The sequence below is a fragment of the Lepidochelys olivacea genome (genome assembly GCF_965140295.1).
Source record: "Lepidochelys olivacea isolate rLepOli2 genome assembly, chromosome: 5".
Classification (NCBI taxonomy): Eukaryota; Metazoa; Chordata; order Testudines; family Cheloniidae; genus Lepidochelys; species Lepidochelys olivacea.
In genome coordinates, this window is record NC_140415.1 from 129380622 (window position 1) to 129403654 (window position 23033).

Consider the following 23033-nt stretch of genomic DNA (forward strand, 5'->3'; position numbering starts at 1 on the left):
GAAAGTGATTTATAGTCCCAAACACAGTAACTTACATATAAGCCGGTTCCCAGAACAAACATTCAAAATGCAAATGGTTCCTGAAGTCTTTTCTGGTTGTTAAAACAACTTTTATCAGAGAGAAAAAAACAAACCTGTCCTCCCCACAAGTACCTTCATGTAGCTCTCCTTCTTCTACTGGGATGCTGCTCTGATAAATACTAAACAACCTGAAGAGCCTACTTTGTAAAGAGCCACCAGACTGCACCCCTTCCCAGCATGCTTTGTTAAAAAAAGATCGACTAACCAGCTTCCCTTCCCTTCTCCCTTTTTTGGAAGATGTGGGAGCATGAGCTAGAACTCTTAACTTTTTTTTTTTTCAGGTAAGGATAAGTCTTAATTTTGTCGTCCCCCCCCCCCCCCCCCGTCTTCTTTCGGAAACCAGATTAGTCTCATAACATTAGGGGAAAGCTTAGCTATATTTCTTCTCAAGGTTCTATCTCTGGGGCTCAAACCAACAGAATGAATAAGACTAGCTTTGTTAAACAGCTTGCTCTTTTCTTCCCCAGGGATTGCTGTTAACTCCCAATTGCAGCCCGCTGTATCATACAGCGAAGTGTATTGGCCCCAGTCGCTTTGTGCTAGGCCTTGTATAGACATATGACAAAGATGGTCCCTGACCAGCAAAGCATACATAGTAAGTGGCTACAACAAACATTTCAGGAGAACACAAGGTAACAATGAGAAGATGACAAGCTGTGGTCATGGTACACCAGCTCTTTAATGGATGATGTTGTTGCACGTTAAATTGACTTTACTGCAGAAAAACACTAGTTCTAAAAATGGTTGGTCAGTTCTGATCTCTTAATGTCAGTCAGGCCTGGCTTTTCCAGAATTATTTTGTTACTGTGCTGTGGACATCATGTGTTGTGATAATGGCACCAAGACATCACATATCTTTTTGAATAAATGAGGCGAGCAGGGGAATTTCAGTACCTAACCACTAATCCTCATTAAAAATGTGTTTGTAAAGGAGCCCCCACAGGGTTTTCTGCCAGAGGGGGAGAGAACCTGACCACACCCAGTTACTTGCACTGGATGGCTCCTGCACAGGCCCCGATTCCTTACTTCTTACCGGGGTCCTACCCCTGGCAGGCCTTCTTAAGTCTCTCCCTGGGAGTTCACTGCACTCCCCACAGGGTTGGGGTAAAGATCTCCTGGATGGGCATTCCCCAAGAGGCTCCAGTAGTCTTCTGCTTAGGGCAGTCTTGCTCCTCCCCCCTCAGCTGACTGCTGTTTTCTCCCTTTTATACATGATTGAAAAGGTCACAAGGGCAGGGCAAGTCCTGTCCCCAGAGCCTCTCTGACACCTCCCTCCTATACACCCCATCCCAGTGTTGCTCTCACTTCTGATAGTCAGTCACCAGAATATCTCTAGTTGGAAATGAGTTGCCCTTCCTTTCTGAAAGGATTATTTGTTGTGGTGTTACTAAATAGGGAAGGGGACACTGGGAAATCTGGAGACCTTTACTTAGAATATCCTTTCCCGTGTTGATCTAGAGAGTGGAAATAAGTGGCATGGTACTGCTGTGTAGTGCTCTTAAACAAAATGTTATGTATCATGGCAAAGGGCTCGCTTTAAAACTAGAATGAGACCAGCAGTCTCTTTAGAGACTACAGAGCACAGTTATAGCATTGAGTATGTTTAAGTGCGTCTCTGTTGGCTTCCCTAGAGTTAGACTAAATATAGCCCTTGAACGCACTCCTCACACCTGCATTTTCCTCACATTTCACTCATGAATGGAAGGAGCGTCTAACTCCAGGGAAAAGGATGGGAGAGGAATGACAGTGAGAGCTACTGAGAAAGGGGAAGGTTCTGCCATTGAAATGGGGTTGGAGGGTCACACAAAATGGCCAAAACAAGAAAGGAAAAAAGCATCCAGGACCAGAAGCTGAGCTTCCTTATCCTGCCCATCACCTGGCCTGTGGGATGGGGTATGAGAAAGGAGAGAGAAGCAGCTGTTGAATGAGCCGAAACTGCCGTGGCCTAGCTCTTCAGCTTGAGCGTTGGAGAAGCCACGCTGCCAAAGCCAAGTGTCAGAACTTCTGGCTGCAATTCAGCGCCACATGTTAAACGGACTTCTGGTCTAGCCCTATCTTGTGTATATTTTTTTACAGATACTGCACAAATAGGTGTGACATATACTAATGTGTCTGATTGACAGTGTGCTGTATTTTAAATCACCATTTGATATTATGGGGAATAAAAATTCATAGAAATTAATATAAAAATAACATAGCCCAACTCTGCATAATAGCCTAGACATCTATTTGCTGTCATTAGAAACCACAGAGTTACAAATTAAAGTTATGGCCTGAAATGTATACAAATAGCGGGGGTACTCTGACAACATAATGAAATGCATGGTTTTAAGAAGTTCTCCTTCAGCCATTAGACCACATTCTGATCCCAGATACACCAGTGTAAAACTTGCAGATTCAGACCCAGTTCAGAACCATCCCATTTCTTCCACTCCCATCCATATCTCAGGCTTCCCTTCTTGCATCTTTTTCCCTCCTTTGTCTCTTTCCCTCCCATTTCTCCCCCCTGCCCTGCACCCAGTCTGACAGTTATATTACAAACATGATGTGCTTGGCCTGAATTTTAGGGTTTAAGCTTGAGATAGCTAAGTTCCAGAAAGTCAGATTTGCCTCACAGTTAAACTAGTGTAGCTATAAGATTTCTAATGAAAGCACTTCCCTTTTCTTAAATCACTTCAAGTATTTTCACTAGCTACAGCAAATCTGAGTTTAATGGTCACACTTCTTCCTGCATCTTTAAGGGCAGAAATACTAGACTTTTTTTAATATGGATGATTCCGTGATAGCTTTGAGGGAGGTTTTGCTAAGGAATAATGAAACTGAGGGCAACACGTTTGTTATGGCTCATGGGCATGTGGGAAGGAGGTGTTACATCATCCCAGCTGATGCTCATAACAAGTGTGTAGCAAACAGCAGGGTTGCCTAAAAGCCCATTGAAACAAGAGCATGCCTTTAGTAGTGATATGATAAGGAAAAAGGCCTAACAGGCTAGAGTTTAAAAGATAGCACTGTGATGTGGCCAAGGAACCAGACCACAAGTGGTTTCTTGGAGACTGCTATCCTGTACCCATAAACCAGCACATTCCAGGGAGGCAGCTAGCCTTTTCTGCTCAGACTTGCAAATACGCCAGAACAGTGGTACATAAGTTTGATGCATGTAAGTTACTACAGTACAGTGGAGAAGTAACTCACAACCTATTGTACAGTCCAACATCTGCATTTTGAATGGCAGTTCAGGTGGTAACTGGGTGCACTCCTTATCCTTCTCATCTGGTCCTTGGCCACACCCCTGTTTGCGCTGTTTGCAGACGTGATGCGGCGGTCCAGCACTGCACACCTTCTCATGGGAGCATGTCCTGTAGGCAGATGGCTCCTGCGCAGCAAGTGAGGTGTGTGCCTACTTCTAAGTGACTGCACCCTGCTTCCCTTTGTGCAGAGGGAAATACATGGGCCTTTGAAACTAAACAGCAGAGCCATCTGCCGCAAGCTTTCTGTCTCTGGCAAACTGCACGGCACCATGAATGCTATAGAACAGCAATTCGTGCATCTTTTTGCAATCCTTCCCAAAGTAGTCCCCTCTTTTCAGAGAGTCAATCACTGAGGGGTTGCAGCAAGCCAGAAGAACAGTGATTTTTAGCTCGTTGTAATCTTTCAGTATTTCCTTTAATGTGATTATACCAGCTGTGTCCAGAAAAGTGACTGAGGAGCAGTCTATGATGATGGTCTGGAAATCTACTTGTTTAGGAACCAGGTGTAAGGCTGTATCTGCCTGATCCAATCCCTTAACAGTTGTGCCTCTATTTCCCTCTTTCAAATGCTCTTTTTGCTTCTTCTCATTCTTTTTCCTTTTAGCAGCTTCCAGAGTAGGATCTAACCCAGTCATTCTGTAGAGAGACTTCAGAAAAAAGTCTTTATTTGCATAGTAAAGTGGTGCCTCAAAACGGAATATTTTGGCATTTGGAACAGGACAGAGACTTTCATATTCCCAGTCGTCTTCATAGAAGGCAGTGCTCTGGATCTGACCAAGCAGGGCAGTACGGGGTCGCTGCGTACGAACAACAATGCACAGGATGGAAAAGAGGACCCCAATCAAAAGCCCCATTTCTGTGCTGATCAGGGCAGATGAGAACACAGTAACACACCAAACCAGAGTGTCCACCTTGTTCATGTGATATCGCTGGGGCACGTCTCTAAACTTCCGAAGGGCTCCTCGGAGACTGACTATGATGATGCAAGCCAAAACGCATTTTTGCAAAGAATAAAACAGCGGGGCGAGGAAGAGCAGCACCAGCAACACTACCACTGCGCTGATAACACTAGAGACCTGCGTCTGGCAGCCCGTAGAAGATTTCACAAGCGTTTTTGCAAGAGCTGCACTGGTTGCGAAACAATGGAAAAAGGATGGGATAATGTTACAGAATCCTATGGCAAACATTTCCTGATTGGCTCTGACCGTGTAGGCATATTTCTTTGCAAACATTTCTGAGAGGGAGATTGTAAATGCAAAGCCAACTATGGCAAGAGGAACAGCATCTAGCGCCACACGATGCATCAGGTTAAAATTTGGCATCTGAGGGGGAATAAATCCAGTTGGAATTGCCCCCGAAACACTGGATGCATAAACTTCATTCAGTTTCCCATAGTGGGAAACCAGCGTTGCCACAACAATAACCACCAGCTCTGTGGGCAGTGGGATTTTCAGCTTATGCTTGTACCGATCTCCTAGTTCTTTCGCAGTGACTAGCACAGCAATGCAAACCACGCTCGTGATTACATCGCACAGGTTAGCCTGAGAAATGTTTTGAAAAATATTAATCCAGGTCGTTAAGAAGATCCCATGCCCTTGGCTGCGCGGGATTTTTATTCCAATAAGGTACTTAACTTGGGCTGTTAAAATGGTTAAAGAAGCACCAGTTGCAAATCCATCCAGCACAGACTCTGAAAGATACATAGAGACAAAGCCTAAACGAAAGACTCCCATCAGAACCTGAAAGAAAAGCAAGAGGGTGAGAACTAAAGGGTGCTACAAAAAACGGAGCAAGCATCAGTTGCAGACAAATCCTTGAAAGTTATAATTCTTAAAAGGGCTGGTAACTTGTTATTTCAGGCCTGCTTTTACAATTGATGGATTTGTTTTGCTACACCATGAGCTCTAGAGATAAATGAGAGGGCTTTTGAAGTGGACTAACTGGAACAGGTCCCCCTGCATCAATTCAAATTAACTCCATCCACATTGAAGTGAGCTGCCACCTGACTGCATTGATGCTCGTGTAAGTCAGTGGAGAATTTAGTCCAGAGCGCTTTTATTGTACTCAGAGCTGAATTTTCATTTCACCTCCACTAAAGGGAGTAGAAAAACTCGGGGCCCTCCTTGGCATCCCTTTGTCAGCAGAACTCCCAGTGAGGACAATGGAGATTTCTGCTTCAGTATTAAGGGAAAATACGGCTCCTTTTTTGTTTTTTAACTAACAAGCTCATTTCTTGAGTTCAGGCCTGTTTCAGACTGAAGTGGGATTGCTTTACAACCTGGGCACCGTGCCTTACATATTCAGCGGACAGTAATGACTTTGGGTGCCTCAGGGCTTGGGTGGCCATTTTGAGATGCAGTAAAGAAGCCTGACTTGCAAAAAGGGCTGAGCATCTTCCCTTGGCAAATCAAAGCCCTTTAAGGTGACCTGCACGGGGCACCTGAGATAACTTACTATCCATACCCCATCAGCATAGCAGCTGAGCACCTCACACTCTTCAGTGCATTTATCTTCAGCAGGCCACTGAGGTAATGGTGTTAACCTAATTTTGCAGATGGAGGACTGGGATACAGAGAGACGAAGCGACTTGACCAAGGTCTCACACACAGAGTCTGTGGCAGAGGAGGGATTTGAATCCAGGTCTCTCAAGTTCTAGGCTAGTGCCCTAACCCAGTGTTTCCCAAACCAGTGAGTTGCGGGATGGGTCTAGATGGGTTGCCTGTTATTGCTCCCCCGTGCATGCCCATGGGTGGGGAGAAGTTTGCCTTGGGCCCCCCATTTGAGAGGGTCCCCAAACCAAGTGGCATTGTGACCTGGTGCATGGGGCTACACTCTGTCCCACTCAGGTTTGGCCCAGCTGCCCCTCTGTCATGATGAAGGTGCAGCTGGGCCAAACCTGAGTGGCACTGTGACCCTATGCACCAGGACGCAATGTCTGGAGCAGGTAACCAGCTAAGTCCAGCGCCATGGGACAGAAGCCACTGCTGCAGGATGAGGCTCACTCTCCAACTCCTAGCCATCTGGGGCTGCTGGGAGGGGGAAAGGTTGGGACAGCAAGAGCAAGGGGGTTGTGGGGTGCCAAGCAGGGGGCTGGGAATGGGAGCGGGGAGCAGCTCTCCTCACCTTGATGCAGGGGAAGACTGGGATTGTGTGGCCCCAGCCACATGAAGGATTATGAAGTGAAGTTGTTAGAGCTGTTACACTGTGTCTGTGTTACCTGGAAATTCCCCCATGACCAAATCTGAGTGTCAGGCCTCTTTGTGCCCACAGGGCAGCATAAAAGGGTCACAATGCAATGGAGAATTGCACCCAGTGTAAGTAGTACTTCCACTGCAGCCAAGAGGAATTTTACCTGTGTTGGGTCCTGATTGTGTTCCAAGTAAGCAGCTAATAAAACCTATTTATCAAACACTTTTAAAATAAACTTTATAATGTGCTGCCAGGATTCTCCGTGGAAGATAAATTTCAGTTACCATCTGACTGAGCTGATGTGTTAAAATTCCTTACAGTGGAAGTCAAAAGCATGCAAATGCACTGTAAGAACTTCATATCCTCACCCTAGGTGAGGCCAGCAACTTACTTGATAAACTCCAGCCAGAAAAGTCAAGGCCGTAGCAATTCCAATAGCATAGCACTCTTTCCCACACTCAGCGTTCAACCCCCCAAGAGTAAGATTGAAGGCGGTTACATTAGAATTGTTGCTGTTCCATTCATAACTGTTGCTGATGGCATCATCATCATTGTTCAGGTCAAACCCTGCCAAGAGTAGCTCTCTGTCCACAACTTGCCCTACCATTAAACTTAATAGGCTGAAAATGCCAACCGACACATGTCGAGAGGTGCCCATCAGGAAATAAATGATGTTGGCAAAAAATGATGTGTAAAGGCTATAAATAGGCTTCAAACCGGCGAGCAGAGAATACGCTATGGCTTGGGGTACCAAAATGATCCCAATCACCACCCCGGACATAACATCCCCCCATATGTATTCTCTGCAGTGGTACTTGGGAAGCCATCGTAACACAGGAAAGAAGTCCATGATTATGTTCTTCAGTCTCTTAGTGGTGCAGGAACAGCTCTTTCTCAGTTTGGCTTTGATGATCTGTCTCCTGCTTGACTGGATGTGAACTTTTCTTTCCATTGGAAATGACAGAGAGGGGCCAATATCCATCTTGATAGCCTCTGTTTGGCTTTCCATTTTCTGTGCATTCACTTAATACATCAGTTCCTAAGATGTAAAGAAAGTGCTAGTTAGGTTCCATTTCAGCATGGTGTAGATGATGACAGGATTTGTGCATTACAGTCCAAGAGGCCAAAAGTTGAGTATTTCAGCACAAATATTTCTAACTCTAAATATTGACTATGGAAGTTCATTGCTTACAATTCATTTTGCTTTTAATAAAGTCTAATTCAATCAGCAACTATAAACATTACCATATGAGTTACTGAATGATCAACCACACGAGACTAGTTAAGAAAACTGAAAAACAAAGCTTGTAAAGAACCAACAGCTTAAAGTTATCTGGCAAATATTTAACAATAAATTCACATTAAGCAAAAGCAGAGCTGAATTAATAACCCTTTTTGATAACAAACAATTCAATATGCTCGTCTAAATAATGCAGCACAGTACATGCCTCACCCCAGAAAAGCCACTTAGTTGAATGCTATAATTCAGTATAAACTTACAACTTGATATGCTGAATGCTCCCAGCAGTGGGAGGGGCATTCAGTTCTTAAGAAAGCATTTGACCCTTGTTTTGGAAACAACACACCTTGTGGTGATCCATAACTTCCAGATGTTCTCTGTCTACAGGAAGAGGGTTCAGTTAAAGCATTAAACTCAGCAATAGAGCGATAGTGTGCTCACGAGCCTGCAGTGTCAGGGTGTGAGTTCTGAAGTCTAACCTTTTTAAGTTTAGAACCTGGAGTCTCCCCAGCCTTGGGTATGCTGGGAAGTGCAGATATCAAGACAGATGGACAGTCAAAAAATGGATAAGGAGGGTGAAAAATACCAAGCAGTTTATGCCAAGTTCCATTCCAGTCTGAGCCAAGCTATGTTTGCAGAATAATGGCAAATCCTGTCCTCTTCTGCATACATTTGCAAGGGGTAGTAAGGAATACCGAGAGAATCATATGAAAAGCAATATATATCTGTGTATGCAGATGGAGCTCTTTACGTGTACTATCTATTGGCCTCAAGAATAGATTGTTCACAAGTCTGCAGGTTCAGTAGTGTTGCTGCGCAGTGCAAATGATTTCTAGCTCTTCACCAGCATCACAAGACGCAGGCTAAGATCTCTGCAGGACTTCAGGGCTTGCTGATGTTCTAACTAGGGCTGTCAAACGATAAAAAAAATCTCAATTAATCACAAGATTTTAAAAAATAGTTATTCTTAATCACAGTTTTAATTTCACTGTTAAACAATAATAGAAAACCAATTGACATTTATTATAAATATTTTTGGATGTTTTTCTACATTTTCAAATATATTGATTTCAATTACAACACAGAATACAAAGAGTACACTTCTCTCTTTATATTATTTTTATTACAAATATTTGCACTGTAATAAAGATAAACAAAAGAAATAGCATCTTTCAATTCACCTCTGTGATGGGATGCGACTCACCACGCTGGTGCCTCCTGCTGGGTGTCATAGGAATTAGCTCTACTCACCAGTGCGCCTTCTTCTGGTAGTGCCTCGCCACCATCACGTCTGCTCTAGGACCCATGTCACTCCTAGGACTGCGGCATCTTCTTCGGTGACAGACCTCCAGCTGTGCCAACTCTCTGCTCTCCCCTTCCAGGGGAATGTTGCAGTCCAACAGTCCAGCCACTTCCTCAGTGGTGAGTGGGGGGGACCCGGGCCCGCCCACTACTCCAGGTCCTGGCCCAGGGACCCTGTAGATGGCCGCTGCTTGCAGAGCCCCCTCCAACTCCTCTGTAGATCTCCCTGGGCCACTTCCCTGCAGCCCCAGCACCCTCTTTGCTCATGCCTCAGAGCCTCAGCCTACAAATCCCTGCAGCCAGCCAGGAGCTGCCTTTACTCCCTGGGTCTCTGCTTGCAGCCCTGCTCTGTTCGGGGTGCTTGCTGCCTTCAGCCTGCAAGGCAGCCAGTCCTCTCTCCTCAAGCTCCACGGAGTGACTGAAACTGCTCTATTCCGCAGCCCATCTTATATGAACCAGCCTGGCACTGATTGCTACTCCTTGTAGCCCCTCTCTAATTGCCTGCTTCCTGTGCAGCCTCCCTAGGGCTCTATAAACCCCTTATGGACCAGTGTGGGGCAGATGCCCCCATCACAACCTCATACAAGTACTGTAGTGCAATATCTTTATCCTGTAAGTGCAACTTAAAAATGTAGAATTTTTTTTTAACATAACTGCAATGAAACTTCAGAGCCTACAAGTCAAAGCATGAAGGGGCATACAAATGTTTAGCCTGTGTGGCACATAAATACCTTGTAACATTGGGTACAACAGTGCCATGCGAACACCTGTTCTCACTTTCAGGTGACATTGTAAATAAGAAGTGGGCAGCATTATCTCCTGCAAATGTAAACAAACTTGTTTTTCTTGGCGATTGGCTGAACAAGAAGTAGGACTATTTTATCTTTTTTACAGTGCAAATATTTTGTATTCTGTGTTGTAATTGAAATCAATATATTTGAAAATGTAGAAAAACATCCAAAAATATTTATAATAAATTTAAATTGGTATTCTTATATTTTAACAGTGTGATTAAAACTGCAATTAATCACAACTATTTTTTTAATCTAGTTAATTTGTTTTGCATTAATCGCTTGCGTTAACTGCAATTAATTGATAGCCCTAGTTCTAACATGTGCATTACCTCTTCAAGGCCATTTCTTGATGGGCCAAACAGGTTATGTTGTGCAATTGTCAACTCAGTTCAGTCAGCAAAACACAATTGGAAAAAAAAATCCTCATAACACTTGTTAAAGATGGAAACTAACATGTTTGAAGGCATGATGTCTGACACTGTTGCAGCCTAGGGAGAGCGTATATTGGTTGTATTGAATAATCATTAACTTCTACTAATATAACTCTGTAGATCAGAGGTAGGCAAACTTTTTGGCCCGAGGTCCACATCAGGGCTGCAAAACTGTATGGAGGGCTGGGTAGGGAAGGCTGTGCCTCCGCATACAGCCTGCCCCTCACCCCCTATCTGCCCCCACCCACTTCCCGCCCCCTGACTGCCCCCCTCAGAATCCCTGACCCATCCAACCCCTCCTGCTCCTTGTCCCCTGACCGCCCCCTCCTGGAACCCCCACCCCAACTGCCCTCCCGGGACCCCACCCCCTATCCAACCCCCCCTGCTCCCTGTCCCCTGACTGCCTCGACCCCTATCCACACCCCCGACCACTGACAGGCCCCCTGGGACTCCCACACCTATCCAACCCACCCTGCTCCCTGTCCCCTGATTGCTCCGCCCCATCCAACCGTCCCCTGACTGCCCCCCGGATCCCCTGCCCCTTATCCAAACCCCCCACTCCCTGCCCCCTTACCATGCCGCTCAGAACACCAGGACTGGCAGCCGTGCCGCCTGGCCAGAGCCAACCCTGCTGCCACGCTGCCCGGGAGCCTGGCCAGAGCCAACCCTGTAGCCCAGCTGCCCAGAGCGTTGTCGGCAGGGCGAGCTGAGGCTGCAGGGCAGGAGGGATGGCCGGGGGCTAGCCTCCCCGGTCGGGAGCTCAAGGACCGGGCAGGACGGTCCTGTGGGGCCAGGATGTGGCCCGCGACCTGTAGTTTGCCCACCTCTGCTGTAGATGCTTCGGAGTAATCTTTATTTCAGCTGTGCAAGATGATGTAATTTAGCAAAGCCAATATTTATTTTTGCTTATAGTACTAGCAGTCCTAAATCTGGGCTTCAACATTCTGAGCTGTTTACACTAAGCAAAATGTCCCTGGTCAGAAATTCCTTGGAGTAAACCAGTACAAAGATACATTTGAATGGAAGAATGAGAACAAAATAATACCAGACAGTTTCATATTTAAGATCATATGATCAAAGTTTACCAATAAGGAAAGAATGAAACAAACAAAGTAGTTGACTACTTTTCTTTCATACTAATAGCAAAGTTCAGCAAAGTTTTTAAAACAAGGAGGAAAAGGGGTTTCGTATGCTTTCTGACCCAAACGAATTCTGAAAATGCAAGGATTGTATCCAAAGAATGCAAGTCCCATTAGAATTCCACTGACTTCTCACAGATCAGTGAGCACAGGCAGCCAGGCAACAAGAAGCACCGTGGCTTTAATCGCAAATGAGCAGGCAGTTCCGTTATCAAACTGACACTTTTGATAAGCTTACTTTGAGGGACTGAACTGGGATCCGTAAAGTAGACTGAAATGTCAGTGCACTGTTCTTGCTAGTCTTCATCTAAGCTAACAATCCAGCTGTTTCTTTAAAAAGTTACATTTCCAAAAAAACAAAATGGGCAATGATCACCTAAGTGCAGTATGTACAGTTATCAGACTGAAGGATAATTATACTTTTGGTAATTGGTATGGCAGTTGGAAGTTAGCTTAATAGATTCTCAGATTAATTATCTTGAGTACAGATAGTGACTTGGTATTGTTGTTGGAAAATTGGAGGTGTCGCAATTTGCAAAAAGCAGCAATAACTGAATAAACAATAAACAGAGCCAGTTTAACATAATATCACTAACAATCAGTGGCTTTGTATTTAAATTGGAGGAATGAGGCCATTGTATTGGAAATACACTGTTCAGTATAAAGCTGAGGCGTGTGTTGATTAGATCACTTTGTTCAATTTACTTTATATTGACTATTAGTTACTGTTTATAAAAAATAAAATCTCCCATAATTTTTGCTAGACTGGATACACATTTTGAATAGTTGTGTAACGTAAATATGCTGGTTGTAATTCACTTGCTGTGATATTTGGAGCTAGTGGTTTCAGTTTGTACTAGGCATCACTTACATGTTGCATAATCAAAATATCAGTAATCACTTTAAGGATTGAATTATTGTTTTTAGGATGTAACAAACCCAATCCAAATAACAGAGGTGCTAAATCCCCAGCAAAATATTACTCTGATCATGTAACCTATAATAAATGGACTCCCATCTTTGCTATCTGCTCTATAAGTTGCTACTGAAACATAAAGTACTACTCTGTTGATATTGTGTATTATGGCTCAATCCTGCTCCCATTGAAGTCACTGGATATTTTTTCACAGATTTCCCTGGAAATAAGATCTGCCTTTTTATCCAAGGGAAGCTCCAGGTCTCTTACTTAAAGAGCCATTTTGTAGAGGGGGCACACAGCTGAAGCAACCATTGTTAAAAGCAACATGTAACTCTGATGCCCTTATAAGTTTCTGCTTACATGCTTAGCATCCAAATGCTGGTGTAAATGCACAGTGAAGCAGCTGACTGCACTAGAGTTGCTCCAGACTTAAACCAATACAGAAAAGATCAGACTATGGTATACTGTATTTCCTGGTTGAATATTCTAACCAAGATATTTGGACCCTGCTGCAGCATTAATCCCAAGCATTTAAAAATGGCAAGCCCAAAATTACAATTACCTAAAAAAACATTAGATTTGAATATAAACAATATTTATACAAATATACATTAGCATTAATGGTTATTAATAGATGTGTAATCTATTATACATATAATTAACAATGATAAATAACTTGGGTTCTAATTTTTAAAACTTTTCTCCATAGTCAGGAGGGCAAGAAACTTAGTTTTTAAAATAAAAATTGAGATTCTCATGATTCCAGGAGCAGTGACTTTAAGGAAGGCTCCAAATACCATGAGAATTGGAGATACTGCTGCTGTTTTACCCTTACATTGTTCATTTCTCCTTTTAATTGCAGCAACTAGGCTAGTTTATGTTGTGGGATAAGGAAATGGCTAGGAACTTAGGTAGCAAGACAAGACCATTCAGGCCAACAAACCGGCTCACCTTCTAAGTGGCCTCAATCTGACCTTCCTTCCTGTCTCTTTACCAAGCCACTGAATTGACAAAAACACTTTGGAAAAGGTGAGACATTCACTAGGCCACGTTCAGCTGGGTTTCCACTGACTGAAATCCTGACAGACAATCCTTGTGATGGAAAGTCTACTGGGAAGAGGCTGGGGGGACTGTGGCTGTGCAAAGCAACCACAATCTCGTGTCTGTGTTATGGTTGTGCTGATAGGCAGACAATTTACACCTCTCTGCACCAGCCTCTGCATTCGGTCTACAGCATCCTTATTGTGATTTGGTGATTGTAGTGGACAGGAATAGGGTAGAATCCTTTACCTGTAAATACTTTGAGCCCTCTAGTAGTGGCCACTGTGTTCTGTTTTAGGAGCTGCCAGAAACCAGCCAGAGCGGCAGTGTGTAGCTAGACCTGGCATATTTGGGTATAGTTAGTAAATGCTGTGATTTGGGACATATTTTTGTTCTGTAAAGAGCAAGAGACATAACAGCGATCCTCGCTCCAGTTTGGCAAAGCACGTAAGCAGGTCCTTAATTTTAAGCACGTTTAAGTGCTTTGCTGAATCGTGGTTATTAGTTGTTCTATCACATGAACTATCTGTCAGCTTTGCTATCTCGCTGTTACACCGCTCCTCTGTTCTTGACAAGGTTTTGAAAGCATCTGTCAGAAATAACATCTCTTAAATTAATGACCTTATGTACCTTGTAAACAGTATTATGTGGTCAGCTGCAGGCCCTCAGGATCTAAATGCACTTGGTACTAGAACTGAGTAAAACTTCTGTGACCAAACCCATTTGTCAGAACATTGACAGAGCAAAGTTTTGAATGAGCACAGGCAGAGATTTGAATGAACCTGTGCTGACTTGGTTTTTTTGTTGGAAACCATACGTTCTCTTGTTTTTTCTTCCTATTCAAGCAAAACCTGGTAGCTTCAGTGAATTCTACTTTGAGCTTCAGGATGATTTGAATTTTAAGTCAAAGTGAAACTCATAGGTCATAAGCCTACATGGACCAAGGTTGGTATAAATCCCCTACAAACTAAAACAACACATTATTAATCCAGAATCATTTTCAGAGTAAAGCGAGAAGAGTAAAGCGAGATTGCCATGATCTATGTTTCATTCTAATTAAAATGTTTACAAGTAAAACAGTTTTGCTTTTTACTAGTGCAGACCCTAAAAACGTAGCTGTCATAAATATAAAGGGAAGGGTAAACCCCTTTAAAATCCCTCCTGGCCAGAGGAAAAATCCTCTTACCTGTAAAGGGTTAAGAAGCTAAAGGTAACCTCGCTGGCACCTGACCAAAATGACCAATGAGGAGACAAGATACTTTCAAAAGCTGGGAGGAGGGAGAAAAACAAGGGGTCTGTGTCTGTCTGTATGATGCTTTGGCCGGGGACAGAACAGGAATGGAGTCTTAGAACTTAGTAAGTAATCTAGCTAGGTATGTGTTAGATTATGATTTCTTTAAATGGCTGAGAAATAACTGTGCTGAATAGAATGAATATTCCTGTCTGTGTGACTTTTTTGTAACTTAAGATTTTGCCTAGAGGGATTCTCTATGTTTTGAATCTAATTACCCTGTAAGGTATTCACCATCCTGATTTTACAGAGGTGATTCCTTTACTTCTATTAAAAGTCTTCTTGTAAGAAAACTGAATGTTTTTTCATTGTTCTAAGATCCAAGGGTTTGGGTCTGTGGTCACTTATGCAAATTGGTGAGGATTTTTATCAAACCTTCCCCAGGAAGTGGGGTGCAAGGGTTGGGAGGATTTTGGGGGGAAAGATGTGTCCAAACTACGTTTCCCAGTAAACCCAGATAAAGTTTGGTGGTAGCAGTGGAAATCCAAGGGTAAAATAATTTTGTACCTTGGGGAAGTTTTAACCTAAGCTGGTAAAAGTAAGCTTAGGAGGTTTTCATGCAGGTCCCCACATCTGTACCCTAGAGTTCAGAGTGGGGAAGGAACCTTGACAGTAGCCTAGGATGTGGAAGTCAAGTTGAATCTTTCTGGCACACATATCATCACCAGTAGCCATGACTCAGCTGATGTTTTACTAAAAGTGTAGTTAGTCTAGTTGAAGTGTACATTTCAGGGTGTAGATTCTGCATTGGTAGTTCCTTAACAACTACAGGGATGATGGGAGAGCCAGAAAAGAATCCGGTTATCTCTCCCGTTAGCTGTTCTGGTTATTTTCTCATGCCCATCACCATGGTATTCATAGATTTTTAAGGCCAGAAGGAACCTTTGTGATCACCTAGTCTGATCTTCTGTATAACACAGACCAGAGACAGGACTTGCCTGGATTAATTCCTGTTTGATTAGAGCATATATTTTAGAGAAACATCCAATCTTGATTTAAACATTTCCAGTGAGGGAGAATTCTCACTGGAGAAGTTGCACCTTATTTCCAATCTGAATTTCTATTTCTATCTAAGCTCCCTGTGGAAGTGCTGTGACTAACCAGGATGGTTCTGCAATACTAAAAAGAGGCAGACAGTTATTACAGAAAGCTCCCAGGAATCACCTGTAAAAAGTTTGCCATGCAACTGAAGGCAAGGTTGGGATGCCTTCTCTGCTTTGGATAGCCAGTCCTCTCAGGATACTGCTTAAACCAACCCGGCCAAAGAGGTCTCTATTGTGCTCATAAAAACATTCCTAAGAGCAAAAGACCACATTGTCCCAAATATTAGGTATTTTAAAAAAAATCCCAGAGGTTGACACCCTTATAGGGTCTTCATACCCAGTCTCAGAAACTAAACTGTGCTGTGGATAGTTTCCTAGTAAGCACTCGTATTAGGTGTTTGTTTGCATAGTTGTGCTGCCTCCTTAAAGAGTTGTGGAGAAAACAAAGTAGATTTTCCATTATTACCCCTCTTCTCATTGAAAACAGGTACTCCAAAAATGACCATGAGGAATATTTTAAAGGAGATCTTATAAATAGCGAAGGAGTACTTGTGGCACCTTAGAGACTAACAAATTTATTTGAGCATAAGCTTTCATGAGCTACAGCTCACTTCATCGGATGCATAAATAGTGTCAGCACATCACTGAATCAAACACCCAGCTTTAATGTGACACATTTGAGAGTCAGCTGAGTCTATTGCACTGATAGTCAGACCTCAGTGGTCCAGGAGCCAAATCAGTGATCACCATTCCTCAAAAGAGCCACGGTAGTATGAATTCATTGTTTCATTTACTACAGTACTATTCATGTTTAAACAGTATGATGGGAAATATTTAGTTATATATATATCTCTATTCTTACAGCAAATAAATTAATAACTTAATTCGTTAATAACATAGTAAAAGCATCCTGATTGATTAATAATTAAATCACACAGTGTTTTAAATCATGTGCTGCAAAGAGCCTCAGGAGACGCATGAAAGAGCCACTGTGTGAATATCACTGGTCTATTGCTACAGGCTACTTTTAAACAATATCTACCAGCCAATGCCACAATTCAAGGACTGGGTTTTGCGGTGCAGATGGCTTATCTATAGATCCCAGCACGTTGACAATATTTTACCATGACTGTTGCCCAGTTTCCAGCCCTGCTTTATTGACGAGTATAAGGAACATTTATGTAGCATATAAAGTTACCCACATGAATGGCCTCTTTTTCAAAAGTAACAAAACCCCCTGCTTCCATAGAAGTTGATGGGAGCAGAACTGCTGCCTTGAAACATTTCATTCAGAAAAAATTAACTCTTACCTGTATCGTACCATGAGGAGCATTTTCAGTGCGCTGCTTAAAACTTGTACCTTTTTGTTTTTACTGAACAAAAAGTCTTCAGTAAAGCTTTACTCTATGTGCCTAGTGATTAAATGTCGTAACTATGCATTCGTGAATCATAAATCTCTCATCATTCAGGCTATAAAGAGTCCTGTATACCTTAGTGAAAGTTTAGGAATAAGTGCTGTGCACTCAAAGCAGCAGAGTTTAAATAATGGCTAAGATTATTGATTAACTGCTGGTGATCTGAGAATTATGCTGAGCATCAGTCAGAATATCGCTGAACTTTGCTCCCTCTTCCTAGTTCAGATTTTTTTCTACTTTGCGCGTCCTTGGCTGAAGGATGGCTTTTGATTTTGTATATTGGATGACTGGGAACGAAACGCTAGGTTAGTCCAAAAATGGACACATCTTGTTAGCATTTAGAAGGGGAGTAGGGATGACTTGCTGATTAAGGTGCAGGATGGGATTCAAGGAGGTCTGGGTTCCATTAGTGGCTTTGCCGTAGACTGCCTGTGTGTGACGTACATTGCCTCAGTCGCCTCATGTATAAAATGAGGATAGTAAGACTTAGACTGCAAGCTCTTTGGGGCAGGGGCTGCCTTTTTGTTCTGTGTGTACAGAGCCTAGCATAGTGGAGTTCTGGTCCATGACTGGGCTCCTAGGTGCTACCACAGTTCAAATAATAAGTAAGACTCATTTACTAATGGAAGCGTGTGAAGAAGTTTGCCTACCGCTGGTGCCACCTGCTGGTCAGATGGGGGCATGAAAGGCCCTCTCCTTCCTGGGCACCCTCTGATGGCCACTGCTCCAGCCCTGGAGCATTCTGTGTCTGTCATGGTCACTCGATTTGTCTGCCCCTTTCGGGGTACATGAAGAATCCAGCAAAGGGGTAGCCCTCTGGGTTAGGCGAGGGGCTGTGGGTTTCCCCTTGGGTTGAGGTCTCATGGTCTAAACCTTTCTGTCTTCTAGGCCTTCCCTCAACCGGATTCCCCACACCAGTGTAGTGTGCTGTCATTCCCCAAGGGTGGGCAGGGGAACCTGGACCCACCCTCTACACAGGATTCCAATCCAGGGCCTGGGGGTAAGCAGCTATGTCCTGCACCCCTAAGCGCTATAATGCTGCCTCCCTGGATCACTTCCTGCCTGTCCCCTCGTTTCCCAGCGGATAAAGTCATTAAATAACTGCACCCAGAGATAAAGGTTTGTCACAAGTCTCCCCTTCATTGGCTTGACCAAGCTGCTATCGCAAGGGCTCAGGAGTTCAGAGTGTAGGTCCCTTTACCTCCACTGTCTGCCAGTTCCTCTGCTCCCTTTTTAAGCTCCTCCTCCAGCCCTTGCCTGCTGTGCAGGTGTGGAGGACCAGAGCAGCTCTTTAACCCCTTCCTTACCAGTGTGGGATTTGTACAACCCATCACAGCGAGGTGATATTTGGTTTTTAATGTTTATGCCTTGCAAGAAGGATCTCAGCTGGTAGGTACAAAGCAGTAAGACTAAAAAGCCATCGCATTGCCTAGTCAAAGGTGGTGCCTCCCTCCCTAGGCCTGCAGAATCACTGTGGGATGGAAATAACATTAGTGAGCACTAAATGGGGCCAAGTCCAGCTCTCCTCATACAGCCCAGGTCAAGAAGGGTTTGGGTTTTTTTACGTGAATGAGGATGCGGAGTGGAGATACATGGATTCTGTCTGTACAACCATTCAGCTATTACCAGGCACATGATAATTACTCCTTGTGACATTTCTCATGCTTATTTTCAGTCCAAAAGTTAATGGGCTTTTCGAAGTTGGAATAATACCCTTTCTCCTGCTCTTTTCCTCTAGAATAGGCTTATTAAGGTCAAGCTAGATTTCTCCAACCCCTTGGACTAGCTCACAGTGTAGACCACATGTTAAAAACATTTACTAGGTCATCTTCTCGCCCACTTGCCATCACCGTATTCCTGAGGTAACGACAGCCATTGATTATCTGAATAATAGGAAAGTATTGATACATTAGCTGCTCTTTAATGCTTTTTTGCCAGTTGGAAACTGTAAGCAGGTGGGTTCTCTCACTAGCCCATGCACCAAAGAAGCGTGCTCTCCAGCCACAGGATTTCAGTCCTTTTCTTTAGGCCTTTTGGTTTTATTTCTTCAAAATAAAACTGTTCAACACAAGACCTCCACTCTAGGGTTTTATCTGCTTCCGCGGGATGACACTCAGTCAGTGTGGACTAACCTGAAATCCTGTGGCTGGAGATCATGCTTCTTTGGTGCATGGGCTAATGAGAGAACCCACCTATTATTCCCGGCAGTCTCTTATGAACTGAGTTCTCTCCTTTGCCCTAAGGCTTTCTCAAGGGGCCTGTCTGCTTCCTGCAGCTCTCCACACAACTGAGCTCTTGCTGGCTGTTATGAGGACCAGGTGATCTTCATGTTATCTTGGTCCCTAGCCTCATAGCCTCAGTGGAGGCAGCTGATTAGACACAGTTGGGGTTAGGCTCACGTCCCCTTAAAAAGGGCCAGCCATCATGTGACAAACACAGAGGAGAGCCAGCACTGCAGACAGACAGCTCTCTGCAAACCACCCCCAGCCACTCCATGGACTACCAGCTGGAGAAGCCAGATTTTTCAAGTGTCCAGCACCCAGAAACTCCTGTTGTGACACTAAGGCCGGACTCTCAAAAGTGCTTTGGACACAATGTGCTGAGCCCCATTTTGAAAATCTGGCCATGTAAACATCTAAGTGGAAGCAGATGTCTCTTGAATGTCTGGCCAATAGTACTGTAGTCAGTCAGATCTAGTTTTTCAGCAAGGTGACACAAATTAGAAAAAGCCAGTAAAGGATCCACACAAGTGTTCAGCCTGGAATGTGTGCAATGCAGCAAGATCTAGCAGCCATCTGAGGCCTTGGCTGATATAGGCTCATCAGCCTCATGCTCTGCTGTTAGAAATCAAATTATCTATGGCTGAGAGCTCAGCTAGGCCATCCTTGAAGTTCTGGCTATCTTAGGAAGCTATGTCCTGCATACATCATATTTTATGCCATCTGATCTGTTCTCCTTGCTGGGCACTGTTTGTAGAGGAAAGTCTGTACGGCTCAGAGACTGGGCACCACTACTTGAAACCTGGACAGTTCAAAAGAGTTAATGGCTGTCCTGCTGACTTGGTACAACACTGAGCAAGTCAATTGGCCCTTCTCTATCAGTTTCCCCATATATAAAATGGGAATGCCACCTATATCACTGGGGAGTTTGGAGGCTAGTCTGTAAAGTCCTTTGAGATCCTTGGATGTACTACCAAAGCTCAGAATATTGACTACTAAAATTTTAGTTTAACGCAGACTTGGCGGTGGGGGAAAAGCTCTTCATCTGGTTTGCATAAGTGGCAAGGAGGCGTTTAGAACTCAGAAAATTATTCTAGCTAAATGGAGTCAAACGTGCGCACAGGGAGCCTCTGTAGCCAACAGCCACCACTGTCCAGCAGTGGTCTGGTTTGGCTTATATAGTAAGATCCTCTGCCACCAGGTGAGTAGTGGAGAGGTGGAAAGGTACACTGGATGAGTGCTACAGAACTGAGCCTGTGCTGGGTCTCAAGTGTGCACAAGGCATGATCATATAAATATCTTTGCTTCAGTTGATGATATGCCTTTGGGCACAGTCCTTAGGGCACTTCTGCCATGTAGAAGCCATCCTCAGTACCGGGTCAGCTATCTCAAATCCAGTTAGTGTGTACTAACCTGAAACAGAACATTTTAATTTGCAAGTGGAACTTCTCTGAACTGTTTCTAGTAAAACTGCATGGCTCTCTCAAACGTTAATTGTGAATATTGATTTCAGTCTTAAACTGCATATAACCGTATGCTTACATCATCGCTTGACTTATAGTACTGATTTATTGCTGTACTGTACTGATTTATTGCCCGTATGTTCTGAATTATTATCTTAGTTTTACTCTGATAAGGGCACTTGTGCAGCTCGGGAGTGGGAGTACTTTGATGGATTTACGTTCTTCACTGTATTCAAATTTCTATTTATAGTAGGTAATTGTCATAAACATAAAGGGAAGGGTAAACACCTTTAAATCCCTCATGGCCAGAGGAAAAACCCTTTCACCTGTAAAGGGTTAAGAAGCTAAGATAACCTCGCTGGCACCTGACCAAAATGACCAATGAGAAGACAAGATACTTTCAAAGCTGGAGGGGTGGGAAACAAAGGGTTCTCTCTGTCTGTGTGATGCTTTTGCCGGGACCAGAGCAGGAATGCAGGTCAGAACTCCTGTAAAAAGTTAGTAAGCAATCTAGTTAGATATGCATTAGATTCTGTTTTGTTTAAATGGCTGATAAAATAAGTTGTGCTGAATGAAATGTATATTCCTGTTTTTGTGTCTTTTTGTAACTTAAAGTTTTGCCTAGAGGGATTCTCTATGTTTTGAATCTGATTACCCTGTAAGGTATTTACCATCCTGATTTTACAGAGGTGATTCTTTTACTTTTTCTTTAATTAAAATTCTTCTTTTAAGAACCTGATTGCTTTTTCATTGTTCTTAAGATCCAAGGCTTTGGGTCTGTGTTCACCTATGCAAATTGGTGAGGAATTTTATCAAGCCTTCCCCAGGAAAGGGGGTGTAGGGCTTGGGAGGATTTTGTGGGGAAAGACGTTTCCAAGTGGGCTCTTTCCCGGTTATATTTGTTAGACACTTGGTGGTGGCAGCAATAAGGTCCAGGGACAAAAGGTAAAATAATTTGTACCTTGGGGAAGTTTTAACCTAAGCTGGTAAAAATAAGCTTAGGGGGGTTTTCATGCAAGTCCCCACATCTGTACCCTAGAGTTCAGAGTGGGGAAGGAACCTTGACAGGAATAAACTTCTCACCATCATAGCAGCCTAAGTTCTTCCCAACTTTTACTAACGATACACATTTAACTCAGCAATACTTTTTCAAGTCCATCAAGACAGGCCTATTTGACCAATAACTGCTAACCAAATGTACTTATCTGAGGACTGTTTTATTGTGGTATAAATCACGGGTTCTCAACCCTTTTCTTTGAGGTACCCCCAATGTGCTATAAAAGCTCCAGGGCCCTGTGAGGCTGGGGCTTGGGGCTTCAGCCATCGAGTGGGGGGCTGGGGGCTCTGGACTTCAGCCACCAGGCCAACTGGGGGGGCAGCTTCGGGGCTTCAGCCACCGGGCTCAGGACTTCTGCCTTCCAGAGTGCCAGGACTCAGGGCTCCTGCCTTTAGTCCCACATGGCAGCTGACTTGTGGCTTCTGCCGCACTGGGGAACTGGGGCTTGTGGCTCTGGGTTTCAGCCCAGTGGCTCCAGGCTTCAGCCTTGTGAGAACACTGCAGCTCCAGGCTCCAGCCTTCAGTCCCGTGGGGGGCACCAGGGCTTGGAGCTCCAGGCTTTCAGCCCTGCAGGGGCACCAGGGTTCAGCCCTACAGGGACGCTGGGGCTCAGAGCTCCAGGCTTTTAGTTCCGTGGCTCCGCTCCCAGCTTCGGGGTGCTCAGGGCTCCAGGCTTCAGCCGCAGGGCCCTGCAGAGCCCTGAAACTGGCTAATGGCCCTCTGGGGGCTGCGGACCTCTGGTTGAGAACCACTGGTATAAATCATATGCTTACAGAGATCAAACCACTAACAGTATTTTCCAAAGGCCTTCATCCAGTTTGCAGAATGGAAGAATACAATGAACATTTAAATATTAAACGAGTACATTGATTGGAAAAAAAGTTTAACTCAGAACACTAACTCTCACCTGAGGGTTGTTTCAAGCTGAATAGAGTGTTCACTGTATTGACTGTGGTTAGTGTATATTGCAATAAATGTCAGTGAAGTTTTACCCTGGTTTTATAGTAATATTTTATAACTAGAAAACTTACAGTTAATTGTAACTGAATATTCAAAGTTCTGTTTTTTTGGCTACAAATAATTGTTTAGCTTCAGAAAACATATGCATGTTACATTAAAAACACCATTAAAAAATAAGGTTGCAAAGCCAAGCACTCACAA

At 43.8% G+C, this 23033-nt stretch overlaps 2 protein-coding genes across 4 annotated transcripts in view; one reads left to right on the top strand and one right to left on the bottom strand.

Moving 5' to 3' along the window:
• IDUA (alpha-L-iduronidase) overlaps nucleotides 1-23033 on the top strand; it is an 87991-nt gene that overhangs the window by 7256 nt on the left and 57702 nt on the right. The gene's annotated exons all lie outside the window — the stretch shown is intronic.
• On the bottom strand, nucleotides 742-17212 carry SLC26A1 (solute carrier family 26 member 1). 3 transcript variants are annotated; one of them, XM_084628032.1, is made up of 4 exons: nucleotides 17029-17212; nucleotides 8238-8668; nucleotides 6910-7557; nucleotides 742-5068 (listed from the first exon to the last, which is right to left on the bottom strand). In XM_084628032.1, exons 3-4 carry the CDS (start codon nucleotides 7525-7527, stop codon nucleotides 3542-3544), a joined length of 2145 nt encoding a protein of 714 aa, XP_084484158.1. In that variant the 5' UTR covers nucleotides 7528-7557; nucleotides 8238-8668; nucleotides 17029-17212; the 3' UTR covers nucleotides 742-3541. The 3 variants fall into 3 exon arrangements, with proteins under 3 accessions (XP_084484158.1, XP_084484157.1, XP_084484159.1); XM_084628031.1 differs by lacking the exon at nucleotides 8238-8668; XM_084628033.1 differs by lacking the exons at nucleotides 8238-8668; nucleotides 17029-17212 and adding an exon at nucleotides 8105-8231.

Excerpts from the sequence above, each read along its gene's own strand:
- SLC26A1 (XM_084628031.1), bottom strand. The coding sequence starts at position 7,527 with ATGGAAAGCCAAACAGAGGCTATCAAGATGGATATTGGCCCCTCTCTG. Across the intron at positions 5,069-6,909 it reads TTCTGGCTGGAGTTTATCAA|GTTCTGATGGGAGTCTTTCG; the intron begins GTAAGTTGCTGG and ends CTTTTCTTTCAG.